The sequence below is a fragment of the Lygodium microphyllum genome, chromosome 15, assembly GCF_053477565.2.
Source record: "Lygodium microphyllum isolate KBCC chromosome 15, Lygodium_microphyllum_v1.1.10, whole genome shotgun sequence".
In the NCBI taxonomy this organism is placed as follows: domain Eukaryota; kingdom Viridiplantae; phylum Streptophyta; class Polypodiopsida; order Schizaeales; family Lygodiaceae; genus Lygodium; species Lygodium microphyllum.
The window spans coordinates 23,555,187-23,575,654 of NC_141149.1; the positions used below are offsets into that span (position 1 = coordinate 23,555,187).

The following is a 20,468-nucleotide window of genomic DNA, read 5'->3' on the forward strand; positions in this document are numbered from 1 at the left end:
AATCCTGGAGTACATCCAATATCACGCCCGAAGGCTATCCCAGTAATCTAGAGGATTGCTGCTCCAAGTTCCGCTCGTTGACTAGTACACGGGCCTCGAGATTCCATCACGAGTCACATTGGCCTCTTGTGCGGGATCCGGAGGCAATGGATTTACAGCCAGAGCCTCCCCTGGCACCCAAGCGTTCTCCCGCTCCAAGCAACACCCGCGGAGAGACCTCTCGCGGCGGGTTAGGTCCATATACCCGGCGCGGCTAACAACCCCCTTGGATAGGGCCAGGCAAACAGTCGGAGATAACTGTTCCTGCCTCTCCCTCCAGTCTTTCAACCTGAAGCATTAAGTGTTTTCCTTGAATTAGTTCCTTGAGCAAAGAGATCAATTAATGTATCTAAGTACAAGCACAAACATTTCGGAGGTCGTTTGTACGACCGACTGCTAAGGTGTGACTTCTTTTTTTCCGGATGCTCCTAGCATCCGATCCTGGGTCTTTTTGCGACTTGGCGAGATTCCAATAATTTCAAACAAGATACACAAGCAAATGGTCTTGGTAAGTTGACTTATACTTGTCCTTTTTCCCTTGGGTTTTACCTTAGGGTATCTTAGTCCCTAACTCAAGCATTAGCTGGTCAGTCAAGGCAACGGACATGTCTTATTCGCAACCCAACCAAGGGTCTTTTAATCTCTAATTCCAACCAAGCTCAGTTAACACACATGGCAACACATGATTCTTCATTTAGACACTCAAGATGCAGTCTAGATGCATGCGATCCTTCCAATTCTCTTAGTGTGGTTCTATGGAGGATTTCCCAATCAACCTTAACCATCATGCACATTGTGTGTTTAGTATAGTTGTACCTCCTAAACGACTTTTATCTCTCTTTATTCTTGGCAACAAGTACTTATTTCTATGCACCGGATCACATGTGACTTGCGTATATGAAAGTCTAGGGTTTTGTCTAACGATGCAAGTGTATCTCATGAATAGAAATTAATATTTCATGTGTTTCTTTTAACCATGATTGCGAAACGTGAATTCTAAATGACTATTCATGCACTGAACTGGTTAAAAAGCTATCATTTTATGTGAAGTAAGGCGATAACCTTATCATTTTATGTGAGTAAAAGCTATCCTTTCATGCATAAAATCTTATGTGAATTCCAAACTCTACTGTTTCGCGCATGCAACTTAGTACTTAGAGTAAACAGAACCCTAAGACTCGTTCTTGTTCCATGCACGTCACCAATCCTTTCATCTCTTCCACGAGAAATAATACCTAATTAATTTTTAAAGCTTAGAACCTGGTCTTGATTCGTGTGTGCTGCGTTGGTTGCTCCGCTCGCCTCTCCAATATTACTGGTAGCTTGGGCGCCTACGCTTCCCGCGACTTTCTTCTTGGGAGCCATTCGCCTCGTGGAAATTGGGCGGTCCGGACCTTAACGGGTTTGGGGTTGACAAGTTCGGTAGGAAAGACCGCTGGATGGGGTCCTTCACCGAGGGAGTGGTTTGGGTGACTTGTTGCGGTTACTTACCAACTCCCACTCCCTCTCCTTCTTTCTTTCTCTCTCTCTCTCTCTTCTTCTTCTTTTTCTCCTCTTCTCCTTCTTTTCCTCTCTCCTTCTCCTTCTCTCCCTCTTCTTCTCTTCATTCTCCCACTCCTTCTTTCCCTCTCTCCTTCTCCTTCTCTCCCTCTTCCACTTCTTTTCTCCTTCTTCTCCTTCCCTCTCTTTCTCTTCCTCTTCTCTTTTTTTCTCCTTCTACTCTTCTTCTTCTTCTTCTTCTTCTTCTACTACTACTTCTCTCCTCTTTCCTTCTACCTGTTCCTCTTCTTCCTCTACCTCTCTCCTTCTCTCTCCCTCTTCCTCCTCTTCTCTCTCTCCCTCCTTCTTTCTCTTCTCTCCTTCTTCTCCTACTCCTTCTTTTCTCTCCTCCTTCTCTTCTCTCCTTCTCCTTCTCTTCTTCCCCTTCTCTCCCTCTTCTTCTCTTCTCTCTCCCACTCCTCTTTTTTCTCACCCTCTTCTTCCCTTCTCATTCCCACTCCTTCTCTAGACATAAGAGAACATGCTTTCACAAGAGTATGAGGAACATAATCTGCAAACCAATGACCTCCTATCACCATACATAGCTTCTCCTTGCTACATCAAATCCGATTTCTTAAGCATGGCCTCCATTTTCTTTAGAAAATTGAACCTTCTTTTGCATACCCATAATGACAACATCATCATGAACCATGTCCTTTTTAGCATCATCGTTTAACCAATCTGCACAATCTAAGAGCATAGTAGTAACAAGACCATCACCATGTGGTACATCATGCAAGGTAAATCCCATATTCAATGCAGTAACCAGTTTGATCCCATGATCATTCTCACTATCTAGCAATGCACCAGAATGACCCAAATCTTTGTCATGAGTGTGGCATGTTATGCCCCTAGTGCTAGGCTTGGGTGTGAGCCTATTTGGCTCTTTGGTTAAGAGGTAATTTTGATGCCCATTTGGCTATGGTTCTTTCTACATGCATATGGTGCGCGTCATCGTGTGCAGGTTGGATCTTAGGAGGGTGTTTCATTTGTTATCAGTGGAATCTTTCATAAGTCATGCATATACACTGTCTAACAATGCTTGCCATTCAAAACACTTTAATAATTAGATACATTGACATTAAAAAACGTGTAGGTAAGGACAACTCTTAATTTTTTGGGTCCCTCTAGTGGGCCTTTGTAGCTTATCTAAAGGCTTAAAAGACCAGGTCGATTTTATATGGCATTCTATTGCCTCTACTTCATACATGGTTGTATCTCAACTTGCAAGGTTGACTGTGCTGACTGTGCTCCATCCATTTATTGAAGTACATCCAAAGAGCTCCTTTGTGGAGTATACATCACACACATCATTGAGATGAGCTTAGCACTTGTTAGGAGATTATTGCAAGTCCTATAAGGTGGCAGATTTGGAGGGAAATTATCTTTGCAGACATACTTTTATAGCTATCATTTCTTATGGAGCTTCTAGATAATTCTTTGGGATTTAAGACTGAATTCATGGTTCATAAAATTCAAGGAATTAGGCCATGGAAAATATTTGATCACGATTTGTATCATGAACTTCTAGATTATGTGACTTTTTCAGATGTGGTTTGCAGGCGTCCTTTGTGTGTGAATTCTTGTATGAGATTATCATGCTTCTTAAAAGATTCTGAAGTTCGTCATTGAAGTGTCCATCTAGGCATTTTAATTCTAGGAGTCAGTTGCATATTTGCATAACAAACAAGGTGTATTATAGATCCAGGGTTGTTTCGGCAACTCAATACTTGTGCCTCTTAACACTTATAATCTTAACTTCTGCTGTGCTCTTATTTTCATGTTGCACAGACAAAGGGCTCTTCTCTAGAGGCATTTGCCGGTGATGTGATGGACAGCTCTGTTAGCTGGAAGGTAGGTTTTAAATATAAATCTCACTTTTGTGTGTGTATCAACTACTCACCTTTAAAACTATCCTTTTCCTGTCGAGAGCAAACATTAAATTTAACATCAGGGCTGTTTGCAAGTTCTAAATAAATGCTACTTGACAGTCATGTGTCGTCACATCATGGAATCACTGTTTCAACATTAATCTTTCTGGGGGACTTTCTGCTCCTAATTGGTCAGAAAAAGAAAAAGAAAATCTACTGTTTAAGAGTCATTTACTTGAATTCCCAGCTAGTCCAAGATGAATCAATATGTGTCTTGAATGCAGGACATTCAATGGCTACAATCACTAACAAAGCTGCCAATTATTCTAAAAGGAGTTTTAACTGGTGAAGATGGTAATCAAGTGATTTGGTTTCACAATTCTGGAAATACAGAATGCAGAACAATTCATTTCTTTCCATCTATCAGATATTTGCTTCATGTTGCTAAACTGGTTGTAGAACCATGATCTAAAATTGTTTCTAAAATCAGCTGATATGATCGTCACTGAACAGCATGGTTAGCAGTACAAGCTGGAGTGGCTGGGATCATAGTGTCCAACCATGGGGCTCGGCAGCTGGATTATGTCTACCCAAGTATTTTAGCACTTGAAGAGGTCATTATGTCCTATGCTCACCCACGTCATTTCTAAAGCTTGTTTGAGCAGCATTTAAAAGATACTGCACAATATTTGAAGAATGATAATGCATGCAAAGCCTCACAAATGTGCATTTCTCAAAATAGGATATTGATTCCATATAGAGTGGGCTAGGAATAAATATCAGCTAACTTGTCAAGATATGTTTGGTTTGTCTCAAGCCCCATCTTTTACAGAAGATGACATCTAATGGTAGCAGACATGGTCCTGTCTGAGGCATCACGGCAGGTTGTCGAATCTGCTTCACGTCAGCATCTGGTTCATTGATCATTGTGGCGCTGACCTGGAGCTCCTCTTGATCGTCAGTCTCCAGTGCCACATCAACATGCTACCTGCCCTGCCCATGCACAGATGCACCTCGACCTGCCCGTTGACCTGACATGCATCACATCCTCGACAGGTCACGGACACACATCATCATCAGGCCTGCCCCGACATCTCACCTTTCTGCCGCATCCTATCACAGTCGCCTCCTCTATCTCACCACAGCTGCCTCCTTGGCTCCAGCAATTGCCCTGCCTACCATGCCTCAACCTGCTTTGCCCTCACCCTCTCCTCGCTTCGCAGCCATGGACACTTCCTCAGCCTCCTCATCCACCCTTGCAGCCTTTGTAAGATTCCTTGCACAAGCAACCTCCATCTCCCCTTCCCCCCACAACCTCAACAGGCAGACCAGTGGCTATACCCTATGCCAACAGACCATGAAGCACCCACACCACTGACACATGGAGCTAGCGTATTGCCCAAGATTGCAGCCGGTCCTCCACCATCCCTAGGGGGTTCCAATGCAGCCCCCCGCATACACTCGACCGATGCCTTCCTACCGATCTACTTTGCTCCGGACATAGAGTTGGCACTCCAGGAGAAAGTGTCAGCCCTAGAAGCATCATCCTTGGCATGCAGAATGGTTGGAGATCGTCCGCCTATCCACAGTCTTAAGGACTCCATCCAGTCTGCTCTTATTGGCACCCTAGCCAGGATCACGCGAGTGGTGCCCCTTGGAAAGGGATGCTTCAGACTCCAGTTCAGCTCACCTGAGCAGATGGAGGCAGCGCTCAGCCCGCTTGATGTCAGGACCTCAGTAGCATACTTTGACCAGATGGATCAAGGGTTGGGACTATTCCTTGCTTGAAGATGGCATTGCCATTACCATCTCTTTTCCTCTTGATGAGTATTTTACGCCATACCTTTTTGAGATTGGCAGTGCATTCGGCCACACCATACAGAGGGATAGGACTTTTGGTGATGCCGTCTTAGAAGGCCCACACAAATACCCTTCGGTCTAAGTGATAATACCCCCAGTCTTTGCACTACCTTTCCTAGACTATTAGGATTGCCTCCATTCACGGGGGCTTTCTTATCCAGCCAGTCTCTTATACAGGCCTCCCTGGTCAGTGCTTTACTTCCAGGATGATTGGACATCTCACAGCTGAATGCCCCAAGACACGCCGATGCCAGACCTCCTTCAGGGATGAGGGAGGTGGTAGACCCGAGGCGCGTCAAAGGAGTGATGTAGAGTGCCAGATATGGTGCAAGGATAGATAGAGGAGAAGATAGTGCCAATGAAGAAAGCGTATTGCCGAGAGGCAGGGGCACAAGGGCCTAGAGCCGAGACGGTGGAGAGTGATCAGGGACCTCAGGCCGTTAGCCCATGCAAAGCCACTGCAGCCCCCCACTACTCCCATAGATGCTCCATTGGATGCCCTAGAGCCAGAGGTCCCATAGCCACTATCAGGGGCAGCACTGCAGATGGATGTGATTTAGCCCATGGAGGCAGCGACACCAGTAGCTTCTCAGGAGCTACAACAGGCTACAGATACGCCACAGTCCCTCAGACCATTGCCTCATTAGGTTGAGCTTCCCCAGCTTAGCCCATCTCAGGTACCTGACACACAACAGGCACAGGGGAGGCTGTAATGGCCGAGGATAGTGAGAGGAGGTAGAGGACTCAGATGACTAGTCTGAGGACTTCCCCCCATTACACTCTGCAGCAAAAATAGCGGAGAGGACACATGATCGGGTATATATGGGGAGGCAACAACAGAGACAGGCATGGGCTGTATAGCCATACCGGTCCGAGAGGTTGAGACACATTCCATGAGGATACCCTCATGGAATGTACGACTCATGAGGCTTCAGAGGTCGTCACTTTAGGCAGGGCTGGAGCCTCATGCGATAGGATTTGCATAGAGCTCTAGTAGGAGGATCGGTTGATTTTCTTATGTTACAGGAGCACCATCTTTCGGCAGCAGGATATCTCGATGTTGCGGGAAGCTACTGCCAGGTTAGAGTCACACTTACTGGGCAGCAGCTGTAGGTGCTACCGAGATACAGGTTGGAGTATGCGTATGTGTTGGGGAGCAGTGGACTCAGTTGGTACAGGGCTGGGGTATTCTAATTCCAGGGAGAGCCATGCGAGTTTCGATGAGAGTGGAGGAGGCACTCATTGGTTTGTTGGCCATTTACTCCTCGAATGGCCAACGAGATAGGAAATAGTTTTGGACCAGTCTCTTCCATAGGTTGATCATTGGATGGTAGGGGGTAACTTTAACACGGTGGAGGCTCTTGAGGATAGGAGAGGCAGATGTGCAAAAATCATTAGGGGAGGAGAGCGGACTGCTTGGGAGGAGTTCTTATTCTAGATTAGAGGTCAGGACCCATGGTTCACAATAGAGTTTGGCAGGACCACAGGCTCACTTCAGTTCTCTAGGAGAGACAGGGGGGCGATAGGAGCGAGGAATTTCTCCAGGATTGATCGATTTTATGTGGATGACTGGGCGTGCGACAGAGGCGGCCTTACAAGCATCATACCTGGCACGACCCTCTCGGACCACTCACCGATTCAGGTACTTCTTTTTGAGAGAGTAGGGGGACCCCATTCCAGTGTTAGGATTCCAGAGCACTTGTTTTATGAGGATGATCTTAGAGACACAGTCACACAGTGTTGGAGATCTAGACCCTTCTCAGCTGGACGGGCAGCTAATGACTTGGATGAGAGCCTATTGGAGATTAGTTCCCTCTTCAGAGAGGAGGCCACAAGGAGGAGACAGAGCCTTCTAGAGAAGGAAAGAGCTGCTAGGGCATCATTGGTTGCCTTACAGAGGGAGGAGGAGAGACGGCTAGGATGCAGATGGATAGTTGAGAGGATGCACACCACGAGGGCAGAGATTGACTCCATGAAGGAAGCTAGATCGGAGTACATATTTCACGCTAGAGCCTCTTTTTGGACTTAGTCTGGGGACAGGGTTAATAGGAATATTTTCCGCACCACAAGGCCTAAACACTCTAGATAGGGTGTTCGGAGACTCAGGAGAGATGATGGATCCATTGCACAGGGCCCTCTAGAAGTGGAGATAGATTGGAGATCACACAATGGAGACCGATCACCTTGCTTGGAACTGCTTATAAGATCCTCGCAAAGGCTATTAGTCTCAGGCTGGCATCATTGATGTCAGATATTATACACCCCACTCAGACAGGCTTCGTTCGAGAGCACAACATCTTGGACAACATCTTCGCCTTTTGGGAGACCACAGCCTTGGCTAGATCCAAGAGGCAAGACCTTATTGTGCTCTTTCTCAACTTTGAGAAGGCGTATGATCGCGTGGATTGGGAGTTCCTAGAGGGCATAATGCTGAGGATGGGCTTTCCAGAGCAATGGGTCAAGGGTGTAGCATCTCTCTATTTTTCAGCACATAATCAGGTCATGACTGGAGAGGCAAGAGGAGATAGATTCAGCATCCATAAATTAGTTAGACAGGGATGTCCACTTGCTCCGTTCTTGTTTCTATTTGTAGCAGAGGCCATGAGTTCCTTCTTGAGAGACAGATCTACAGCTATCAGAGGCATCAGGCTACCCATCCTTGAATTTGAGGAGCTTTTGATGCGGAGTTTACTGATGATACAACAGTTTGCTTGGATGGGAATGAGGGCAACTTTAGAGCCTTTGTAACAGCCATGGAGACATTTTGGAGAGCATCAGGTGGCACAAATCCTATGGATTTTGGGTATGCGACACTAGACAGCCAGAGTGGTGACCACATGAGGATTTCACATGGGTTCCCCATGTGACCGCTGTGAGATATCTCGGATGCCATGTGGGGATTGACATTACCTTAGAGCAGCAGCTGGCACCCCTCCTTTTGAGCATTAGACGGAAGCTTTTGTATTGGAGCTCGGTGAGACTCTCATTGGCAGGGAGAGTAGTGGTTGCCAACCAAGTTCTTCTAGTGACCATGTGGTACATCACTTCTTGTTCTCTAGGGCGTGCATTGGCCAGGTGAAATGCCTCATCAGGAACTTCATTTGGTCAGGAGGAGATGGGAGTCCAGCCAGAGCAAAGGTGGCTTGGGATGCCATCATACATCCTAGATCCAGAGGAGGATTGGGGATCATAGACCCAGATAGTCAGAGCAAAGCCTTATTGGTCAAGCTCATTGTTAGGAGTCTGGTTCCAGGTGAGGAGCCCTAGAAGAAACTTCTGATGGGGAGGCTAGAGGACTTGACACTTGCACATGGAGGACCATGGCAGCCCAGCATTCACTGGATTTTTCAGGAGATCAGCACGAGAGATTTAGGGAGGAGCTTCGAGGTCAGATTTGCGGCGGCGGCCATTATTAGAGCTTGGAGATCTTTATCTCTATGGCTCCACCAGCTCCCTCGACTACTATTGAAGAGAAGAGGAGACTGTTAGAGATCAGTCGCCTGGTCGGACTGCACAGTCCACAGTCCAGTCGGACTGTACAGTCGAACTGCCATGTGGCAGTCCGACCTGCTTCCGTACAGTCGGCTGCATTTAATGCAGCCGACAGGCAGTTATTTGGCGCCCAGTTCTTGGCTATTTATAGCCGGGTTTTTCAGCAGTCTGCCTACATTCTTCTGCTCACAGATTACAGGCTGGTGGCTTGTGCAGATTCCGTCTCTGTCCGCAGATTTCAGACAGGAGATCGTGCAAACTGCAGTGGACTTCGAGGTGAACAGCAGGTTGCATTGTCGAGGTGGAGACACGCAGTCCAGCGCACTGCGCCCGTGTATATATCTGCATATCTTTGTATACAGCACACTTTATACAGCAGATCTTCATCTTCCACTGTCTCTTTCTCTCTTTTCTCTCTCTGCGTTCTCTCTCTCTCAATCCTACGCTTCCGCACCGCTGCACTCTGACATGGTATCAGAGCAGTGTAGAAGGGCTGACTGAGTGAAGAACCAACCTGAAGAGGAGTTTCCATCGCGACACAAGGCTACGTTTCCAGCGTTCGAGGGCAAGCAGGAGGGTTGCGCCTCGGAACAAGGCTGAAGCGAGCGTGGGTGCGCGGGAAAGAAGTCCAGGTGGTGGATTTGCTGCTGCTTACTGCTGTTTGACGAGGAGGAAGTTTGAGTTTTCAGCTTTCAAGTGCAGGTTTTGCTTTTTCATCGCCTCTGGCGGGTGAAGAAGTTTCGGGACGCAGAAAAGCCCTAGCAGGCTGCGTTTTCACAGTCAGAGGGGGCTGCTTTTGCGTTTGTAAAGGCATTACAGGTAAAGATGTCTACAGAGATTGACTTGGAGTTCCAGACGATCATGGACCGGAACCGGCTCTTCCCGCAGATCAGAAGCTCGATGGCGACAATTACCGCATTTGGCGTGTGATGATGTTGGCCATCCTTGAGTCCTACGATTTGGCGGAGCTTGTACATGAGGAGATCGACCGGCCCTCGGTGAGAGATGAGTTCAAACTCTCTTCCGATACTCGTGCGGAGTTGGCCAAGGCACAGTCTCACTGGGACAAACTGAATGCCGGGATTCGTTCCTTTCTTTTTCTGTCTTGTACTACAGCCGTGATAGCCCACATCGAGCACTTGACGGTGGCTCGGGAGATATGGCTGGAGCTTGATCAGATGTATAACCGGATGACCCTTATGAAGCGGGTTTCTTTGGAGGTGCAGATGCGGACCTTGTCCGTGAACAAGTCTTCTTCGTTGCGGGAGCACATCAACAAGCTTAGACAGCTTCAGATGCAGGTTCAGAATGCGGGGAAGCCGATTTCCTCCGAAGACATGGCGATCACACTCTTGTCCCAGTTGCCACCACGATTCGGTGCTTTCTACTCCGCCCTTATTGCTTCGGGGCGCGAGCCCACTCTTCGGTGGGAAGAGTTGGTTCCTATGGTCTTGGACCAAGAGGAACAACTGAAGGGACAAAATGCTTCCAAGACGGAGGCACTGACAGGTCAAGCCTCTCAGAAGAAGGGGAAGGACCAAAAGAAGAAGAAGGGGGATAACAAGTCAAAGAAGGACAAGGACAAGGACAAAGAATCCACATGCCATATTTGTGGAAAGACTGGCCATTGGAAGAAGGATTGCCCTGACAAAGACAAGAAGGACACCAACAAGAAGGACACGAAGGATTCTGGAGCGGTGGCTGCACCCTCATCAACTGCGTTTCTTCATCTAGCTGTCATTGAGGACTCTACACCGAATGCTTCTGATGCTGCGATGACAACTCCCCAGGCTCGAGAGTGGATCGTAGACAGTGGTGCCTCCCGGCACATGACTCCTTCATCAGATGGTGTTGCCCAAATGCGACCTTCGCGTGGGCAGATTCTCATTGGAGATAGCTCTTCAGTGTCTATTGCAGGACGGGGTGAGATGCAACTTATTCCAGATGGACGTGGTGGTACCCATACCTCCGAGGTCTTGCATGTACCGAGTTTAGGGTATCATCTACTGTCAGTTCATAAGATTTGTTCCCTTGGACTTTTGGTGGAGTTTGACAGTGATTCGGTGCGAGTCCTTGATCTGGGTCAAGGAAGGTTCTCTCATCAGGATATGAGGAGAACGGCATCTACAAATTGAAGTCTTCTACCGCCCTCTCTACTCTTCTTCTTACCTCTCAGACACAGTCAGAACTATGGCATGCTCGGTTTGGTCGCCTCAACTATGATTATCTTCGGAGGGCGTCACGTGGACAGCTTGTTCGAGGGTTGCCGGACATAGTGGTGAGCCAGCAGCCATGTGTCTCCTGCATTCGTGGGAAACAGCGTAGGGATGCGATTCCCAACATAGCTTCGCGGCGGTCTACTTCACCGATGGAGCTTGTATCTATGGATCTTTGTGGCCCTATGAGGAACGAGTCCTTGAGAGGGAGCTCGTACTTCATGTTGATCGTAGATGACTACAGCAGGATGATATGGGCCTATTTCTTGGCGTTGAAGTCAGAAGCTTTCTCCCACTTCAAGGATTGGCTTCTCTTTGAGGAGAACCGATCGGGCCGGAGATTGAAGACCTTGCGATCCGACAAGGGTGGTGAATTTGTTTCTAATGAGTTTGCTCGTTTTTGTGCAGATAAAGGTATTCACCAGGAGTTTGCTAGCACCAACACTCCTCAAGAAAATGGCATTCTTGAATGGAAGAACCGAAGTGTGATCGAGATGGCGTGCACCATGATGGAGCACCGACAGACACCTCAGTTTCTGTGGGCCGAGGTTGTGGCTACTGCAGTCCACATCCTTAACCAATCCCCCACTTCGGCCGTTGATGGGATGACACCTTTTGAGGCTTACTTTGGGACTAAGCCCAATGTTTCTTATTTTAGGGTTTTTGGGTGTGATGCCTATGTTCACATTCCCAAGACTCATTGTGATAAATTTGAAGCAGCTTCCCGAAGACAGGTGTTTGTTGGCTACAGGTCTCAGTCCCAAGGCTATCGTTTGTATGATCCCGTCAAGCGGGATGTGTACACCAGTCGAGATGTGCGGTTCATGGAGGTTCCGGCCATAGCAACGGGTGAGGAGCATCCCGTTCTTGGAGATCCAGGGGAGAGTTGGGCCCCCGAGACAGTTCCTTTGGAGCCCACGCCTTTTGATTCCGATTCTGTTTCCGAGACAGAGTTTACTGTTCCACCGGTCACCCCCGAGAAGTTACCACCGGTGGATATCCCAGAGTCTTCAGCTGATGGAGAGAGACGAGGAGAGGTCCGGCCTCCTCCTCGTTGGGCCCGTGACACACTCCGTGATTCAGGGATCGAGGGGGTCCCTGAGGAGTGGGGACCGCAGGATGGTCCGCGACAGTCACGGCGGCACCAAGCACATTCTACGGAGCTTGTTTGCTCTAGCTATTGTTTGATGACCCGTGTTATGTAGGATCGAGAGCCCACCTCCATGAAGGAGGCTTTACAGTCCGCACCATGGAAGAAAGCTATGGAAGTCGAGTTGGAGGCTATTGAGAGGAATGGCACTTGGTCACTCGTGCCTCGCCCCCCGAATAAGAAGGTGATTGGCGTCAAAATGGTCTTCAAGACCAAGTACCTTAGCGATGGTTCTTTGAACAAGCACAAGGCTCACCTTGTTGCTAAAGGTTTTACACAGCGCCCAGGGATTGATTGTCATGACACTTTTGCCCCCACTGCTCGTATGGCGACTATTCGAGCTGTTCTTGCCTTGGTTGGCCATAGGAGATGGCCTGTCTACCAGTTGGATGTGAAGTCGGCCTTCCTCAATGGTGATTTGAAGGAGGAGATCTATGTAGAACAGCCTCCTGGCTTTGGATCTTCAGCTGGGCAAGTCTACAGGTTGAAGAAGGCCTTGTATGGCCTCAAGCAGGCTCCCCGTGCATGGAACGAGAAGATTGATTTGTTCCTTTAGTCGCAGTTGGGATATCGGCGTTCCAAGGCCGATCCACAGCTTTATGTACACACTTTCGAGGCTGGTTGTGTGCTTTTTGTGTTGTATGTTGATGATTTGATTGTCACCGGTGATCATGCACAGAAGGTCAAAGAGACGAAGGGAGCTTTACATCGGACGTTCGAGATGACGGACTTGGGTCTACTCCATTTCTTTTTGGGCCATGAGATTTATCACTCTCAGAGGGGGATCTTCATCTCTCAGCAGAGATATGTACAGGAGCTCTTGGTTTCTTTTGCGATGGAGGATTGTCGGACCATTTCTACTCCTATGGATCCGAACTGGAAGGCCACTACCCATTCAGCTTCTCCCATGGCAGATGCTTCCCGCCATCGTCAGTTGATTGGATCATTGATTTGGCTCCTCAACACTCGTGTTGATCTTTGTTTTGCTGTTGGGGCTCTTGGCGGGGTTCATGAGTGAACCTCAGACGGTGCATTAGCAGGCTGCCCAAAGGATACTTCGGTATTTGAGGGGGACATCTGATTTAGGGATTCATTATCTAGCAGGTACAGGTGGTTTAGATCTTGTACTTGCAGGCTGGAGCGACTCGGATTGGGCTGGTGATGTGGACCACAGGCGGTCTACAACAGGTTATTGTTTTACCTTGGGTGCAGGTGTTATCTCATGGAGTAGCAAGAAGCAGCCCACGGTAGCCCTTTGGTCTACTAAGGCGGAGTATCGGGCCGCGTCTTCCACCACATGTGAGGCTATGTGGCTTCGGAGATTGTTGGAGGAGCTTGGCTGCCCCCAGACTCGTCCTACTTTGCTGCAATGCGACAATGAGAGTTGCATTGCCTTGGCATAGAATCCTGTTTTTCATACCCGGACGAAGCATATAGAGATCCAATACCACTTTATCAGAGAGAAGCTTCTGGATGAGACCATCATTGTGGAGTACTGCAAGACGGAGGACAATCTTGCAGATTTGTTTAAGAAGGCACTTCCCTAGGCTCTACTTCGGAGACATTCCAGATCCCTCAGGCTTCTGCCCCGCCCAGGCTCTGAGAGGGGGTGTTAGAGATCAGTTGCCTGGTCGGACTGCACAGTCCACAGTCCAGTCGGACTGCCAGTCCAACCTGCTTCCGTACAGTCGGCTGCATTTAATGCAGCCGACAGGCAGTTATTTGGCGCCCAGTTCTTGGCTATTTATAGCCGGGTTTTTCAGCAGTCTGCCTACATTCTTCTGCTCGCAGATTACAGGCTGGTGGCTCGCGCAGATTCCGTCTCTGTTCACAGATTTCAGACAGGAGATCGTGCAAACTGCAGCGGACTTCGAGGTGAACAGCAGGTTGCATTGTCGAGGTGGAGACATGCAGTCCAGCGCACTGCGCCCGTGTATATATCTGCATATCTTTGTATACAGCACACTTTATACAGCAGATCTTCATCTTCCACTATCTCTTTCTCTCTCTTCTCTCTCTCTGCGTTCTCTCTCTCTCAGTCCTACGCTTCCGCACCGCTGCACTCTGACAGAGACAGCCTCTTCTCTTTAATCATTATTTGAGATTAGAGTCAGGCCACACCATTGGGCAGCGGACACACTTATCATGGGGGAGATTCTCTTTACAGGTCGCTACATCAGTGGGGGAGTGGTTTGCATTTCAGGAGTTACCACAGGAGACCCAAAGGCAGAGATTACATGGTCTCAGGGGAGCCATCGCTATGATTGAGGCCGTGATGGAAGGGGTTCCACTAGATTGGCAAACTGAAACAGCTTCCTCTCAGACTTGGATTGGTCTTTTCTCTAGAGGGGATATCCTTCTAGCAGTCATTGCATCTAGCAAAGATAGGACATTCACTTTCACAGTTGAGGAGGATGGCTGCCTCCAGCGAGAGGACCTTGACCTTACAGCACTCGGTAGCTGCTCCAAGCAGAGAATCAGAGTAGTGGCACACTTTGAAAGGGAATGGCACATAGACCCAGACCCAACCACTTGTCTTATAGATGGATGGAGATATTGGGCATACCGGAGGAGGCCCTAGAGAGACTTCAGTGGGATCCAAGAGAGTGGGTGTGGAGGGATCCCTTCCTTGATGGGTCATCTGACATCCCCTTCTTTGGCTACACTACTAGATTGGGACGGAGGATACAGATGAGCAAGATTAGAGCACAGCCTGCAGCCACCCCTCATTGGCGTAGAGGTGTCTCAGATGAGTTCCTATATGACTTTTGGAGGTAGCTACATGACAGCTTCAGGCCCAAGAAAATCTCTCTTTCTATGGCTTCTAGCCCATAGGAGTTTAGCAGTTGGCACTTGGCTTGGATATGACAGGGACCCAGTGGCATGCGCGCGATGTGGTGAGCTAGAGGAGACACAGAGACATTGCCTATGGGATTGTCCGAGAGCCCAGGAGATTTGGAGGAGAGCTCTTAGGATAGTATTCCATGGCACAGCAGAGTCCATGGTGGCGACATGGGGGGCTGTAGCTTGGGTCACAGACAGAGGTCCAGCATACGGCTATGAGGACACTCAGGGGAGCATTTCTTTTCTCATCATTGGACAGCATTTGAGTAGGATCCCTACCCCAGATTACTCACAGACACAGTGGACTCAGGGACATTGTCATAGATGGGATTATAGCTTGGTACATATGGACTGCGAGATGTAGCCAGGTCATTGATCTTCAGGATATACCCACTGGGGAGTCTTTATCGAGGATTTGGACAGAGATAGTTCACACTCTCCGTGGGAGATGGGAGAGGTTGCAGGGCAGCTCTGAGTGGATGAGAAAGAAAAGAGAGGCTTTCTTGCAGATTTGGGATTCAGACACCTTCTTTCATACTACCCCTCAGATGGTCTAGCACTTTAGCCCACCAGACTAGTTGTTTACACAACCATTGTATCTTTGATGTACTTAGTTACTTTTGACAGAGTTTCTTGCACTTTGTATTTACCTTAGGGGGCTTTCTCCGAGGTGTTATTAATAGAATTCTCTTTTCTTGAAAAAAAAATGGTAGCAGACATATCCTCAGGTAAAATTATGAAAGGAGGCTTACCTTGTAGGAGCAGTTATTGGGGTTGCAACCAGTCAAGTATAGATTCAGAGGACAGGGTTACAGGAGCTTGTCCTTTTCTCTGTCCGCTAGCTCGCCAGCAAACTTTCATATAAGCAATTCATATCACAAAGGTTGTACATATCTTGAAATGGCAGTAATGACCATGTAGTCATGCATGCAAATCTCAGTACCTAATTAAGGGTCTTGAATTTGGGGCTTAGTTAGGTCTTGATCCATCCATAATACATATAATAGCTTTGAATTTTTCAAAGATGCAGTACTTCCACTATTTTCCATTCAACAATACTTTCCATGAGTTCTGAATCCCTGTTTGTTGAATATATGAATTGTGATGATTCTATTCTCTCAACATACTGAATATTGTGTGGTGTTGGAAGGGGCCGGCAGTAACCATTGTTCTAGATTTCAGGAATTCACTTCGGAACCATCCATATCTTGTCAATATATCTATGCAGGGATCATTTCTACCTAAGTGCTAGTGTTAATAGAGATTGCTTTTTGAAAGGTTTTTCCCAAACCCTGCATTTTGATATGCAAAAAGCATTCTATCCTGATAGTAACTGATTCTAGACTTAGAACAAATATCATCTCGAATATGCATGTAAACAACATTGAGGCAGATGTTTATTGGCCCCTCTGTGCTTCAGTCACCCACATTCTCCATCCTCAAGAAGCTCCAAGCATAGGGCAGAGCCGTTCACAGTTGAGGAGTTAGAGGTGCTTTGGGAAAGGTGAATGCCACTATTGGGACAGCCTTTCAGTTGAATTTACTTAATTTTCGCGATGAGTTGTGTTATATTGTCTTCACAAAGATTAATTCTGCATGGCAACATGTGCAGTTACCTGAATCTTGGGAGGCTGGCATAGTTAGACTAATTCCTAGAAAGAAATTTTGTGAAACATTTTGGCTGGGGTGTAGCACTAGGCAGCTAGTTGGTTCAAATGCAGTAGGAAGAACTTTGCCAATGTTGTCTGTAGTGACATATGGAGACCCCAAAGCACTGTTTTGGTCATGGGAGGGAGTGAAGTGGTGCAGAGACAGTGAAGGTATGTTAGGGTTTGCACAAAGAAAGAACATATAAGAGGGAACAAGAGAGTAATGCATGGTAATGAATGAATGAATGATGAGAATGAGAAACTTAGGGAGCTTAAGGAGTGGAGACTATCCTGTAGTCACTCTTTCTTGTGGGAGCTGAGTGATGGAGAATGTCATCCAAGAATGGATCCTGAGTGCAACAAATCACTAATGTTACAGTAGAAGATCGATGGCCACGTGGGCATGGCGACAAGGAAGCTATGGAAACATAATCAAGACATTACAGAAATCTAAAATGTCACGAGATCTTCTTAAGCCTACTTCTGCCCTAATCTATGATTGCTCAAAGAGTGAAGATGTTGTCCAGCATAAAATGGTTTTGCATGAATTATTTCTGGCCTAAGGCATGATGACCATTCCCCTTCATGCAAGTACGCTCCATCTTTATGGTTGAGCAATAATGTTTGGCTAGCTTTTTGGATTGGGTAGAGTGTGTTAATGGAACAGGAAGCTGGGGAAGCCAAAGAAAGATCTACTGAACATGAAGGCTAGAAGGATTTAAAATATCACATGGCAGATATTCAGTTATCAGGCCCTCGTGCTCTGGAACCATATGGCTGTGAAGCTTACAGATGGCTCTGATCTGAGAGCAGGAGAGAAGATGAGAGAAGTCTTAGTCTGACAGTTTATCTATATCTTTGAAGCCCTGTATGTTGTTGATACACTAGCTCATATATCTTTGGCAGTCAGTGCCCTTGCCTTAAAAGTTTTATTCATTTTTCTTGAGCAAGGAATAGAAGAATTTGCTCATTTTTGGTAGTCTATCTACATTAAAATTTTATGCAGCCAATAACGTGTCATGCAATGAAACAGGTTGTAAGAGCTGTGCAAGGTCATGTTCCTGTTTTCCTTGATGGGGGAATCCGGAGAGGCACTGATATTTTCAAGGCGCTGGCAATGGGTGCAACTGCAGTGCTGGTCAGTAAGAGTGTAACTTGACTCTGCTTTACAGATCATCTCCTCTACACTGCATAATTATCTTATATATGCTAAGAGTACACAGTATGTTGATTATAGAAAGTGTTGCACCATTATATTATTTTTTTACTTCAGTCTATGTATCTGTAGGTGTTTTTTAAATGCATATGTTATTTCTGATGATTACATATAACCTGATCAATGTCTTTATAGTTTGTTGTGCCTTTTCTTGTGACAGAACTGTACATCTGATTCTGCAATCAAAGCCTGGAAATTTTATATTCAGTGCTCAAATGACAAATCATAGATAGTTAGCATGTAAGGAGCCAGCAACAGTTTTTAAGACAACTGCTAATTGAACTCACATAGAAATGCAACCAACCCTTCCTGAAAATAAAAAACTATAAAATGTCATTGTTTCTCCATTTCAATAGTTCGATAAATAGCAGCCAGTGAAACATTGTGATGTCATACTCAAAGTAACCATCAACAATAACTCATAGATCATGCAAGAAGTTGAGTGAGAGGAAGTATTCCTCACTCTCATAGATCATGGAAGGGTGTACTAAACAACAAACCAACTACTTCCTTACGTATTGAAGAATAGGAGAGAGGGAAAAACAACATTCTTCATGGATGGTGATCAGTACATTGGCATGGCTTCTGTCATGGTATAGAAGTGGGAGAAAAGCAGTAGGAATGCTTCAAAACAAATTACAAGTCTGCTATTCTGAAAATAGTGAAAGAATAGGGAAATAGAGAGAGGTGATGATAAAGTGGTGAAAGATGGAGGTTTATGTAACGTTGCTGTATACAAGATTGTAGCAAAGAAATTTGATGTAGGCAGCGAGTAAGGTTTTGTACATAGCCAGGGGCTTGCCAATGGTGCTACAGTTTTGACTTGTAGCAATCAATTAGAACCTTTTTCTCTTTGTAGCAGGGGCTGTGAGTTCTTTTTTGACTGATAAATAAGGAGGGACCAGAAAGGGATTAATTTTCCCAGTCTGAATCTGATAAATCAATGGATATGGAGTTCACGGATGACACAAACTATAGATCCATCAGTCAAAGAAACTTTAGAACATTTGATCCAGGAACTTATCTAAACCTTAACGAGAGCAAAGCAACTTGAAGCAGAACGAGAAAAAGATTTAGTGCATAGCCAAGGGCCTGCCAGTGGTGCTACAGATTCAATTTGCTGATAATAAGTAGGGTATAGAAAGGGATCAAATTTCTCAGTCTGAATCATGATAAGCTTCTGGATTCTGAATCATTATAATCTGATGGATATGGCGTTCGTGGATGAACACTTACACACGAGGATGAGGGTAACTTTAGAGCATTTGATCTTACATATTAGTTTAGATATCCTCATCAATTGACCAAGTCCTATGGGTTTTGGATTTGTGACATAAATCAGCCTAACTGGAGATGGGTTGCCATCAGAGCCTTAGTGACGTACTTGAGTTATCATGCTGTCATTGACATCGTTTTCAAAGCAGCAACTAGCCTCCTTTTTCTTCAACATCAGAGGGACATTACTAGAGCAGACTACATTATCCCTAGTGAAGAGAGTGGTGGCAGTGGACAACTGGATTCTTTTGCCCATTTTGTGGGACACCGTTTTTTGTTGGGCTTTTTCTAGACCTTGTACGTTGGACAGTTGGGAGTGCCCTGTTAGGTTTCATCTGGCCAAGCAGAGATGTAGAGGCCATCTAGAGCAAACATTGCTTTGTATGTTATTTATTGAATTGAGATCTAGAGGAGAGCTGGGATCTTTGACCCAAACTACTAGGCTAGAGCATTGCTCTTTAAGCTTTATTGTTAAAGGCCCTCTTCTAAAGCAAAAATCTTTGTTAAAATCTACTACTTTGGAGGCTTTATGAAATCAAACCAGACTCCAGGTGGTCCCTGGTAGTTGAGCGTCCATTGGATTTTGCTCAAAGTTTGGAGATGAATTTGATATCAGTCTTTCTAGTGGTCATTATTAGAGTTTGAAGGCTAGTCTGTTCTTTTCCTATTTTAAAAGGCTCTTCTTACTCAATTTAGAGATCTTTGTGTCGAAGAGAAGATGAGGTAGTCCCTGTTAGATTAGAAGTGGTATAATTGCTAGAGGTACATCCCCCTGGATGGGTAGCAGGCGGTCAGAGGGCTTTTGAGCAGTCAGCGGGTAAGGATGGCAGGCAGGCAGGCAGTTGCAGCTGGGAAGGCAGCATGAGCAGCAGGCAGTCGCCTGCAGTCCGAGAAGATGTGCCACATGTCACAGCAGCAGTCTCCCAGTTTTAGTCTGGCTGATTGCTTTCCTTTTCTCTCCCGCAGCCTATTTATTGGCCCCAGCCCCAGCGGTCTGGTACTTGGTGTTTTTGTCAGTGAGAGTGAGGTCTGCTGAGTGCATACCAGACACACACCATGTTCATACTCTGCTTCAGAATTCAAGCTCAGCATGATGCCATTTATGAGCTCTCCCTCCCTCCCTCCCTCCCTCCCTCCCTCCCTCCCTCTCCCTCTCTCTCTCCTTCGTCTCTCTCTCTCTAGACAGCTAGCAGCAGATTGTGACAGACATTGTTGGTATGCTTAGATGAGTACATGGATGACTTTACATGGGCTGCAGATTGACAGACTACACTTCTTTGATTGAATTGCCCTACACTTGACTTAAGCTGATCAGAG

General features: G+C 46.5%; 1 protein-coding gene across 2 annotated transcripts in view; it reads left to right on the forward strand.

Moving 5' to 3' along the window:
* The window catches only part of LOC148024348 (glycolate oxidase 1-like), an 87,569-nt gene that overhangs the window by 51,247 nt on the left and 15,854 nt on the right, over window positions 1-20,468 (forward strand). For both annotated transcript variants that reach the window (XM_087693965.1, XM_087693966.1), the window contains 4 exons: window positions 3,370-3,432; window positions 3,734-3,803; window positions 3,963-4,063; window positions 17,694-17,798. In XM_087693965.1, the coding sequence (XP_087550091.1) occupies window positions 3,370-3,432; window positions 3,734-3,803; window positions 3,963-4,063; window positions 17,694-17,798 (339 nt within the window). The remainder of the gene's footprint in view (window positions 1-3,369; window positions 3,433-3,733; window positions 3,804-3,962; window positions 4,064-17,693; window positions 17,799-20,468) is intronic.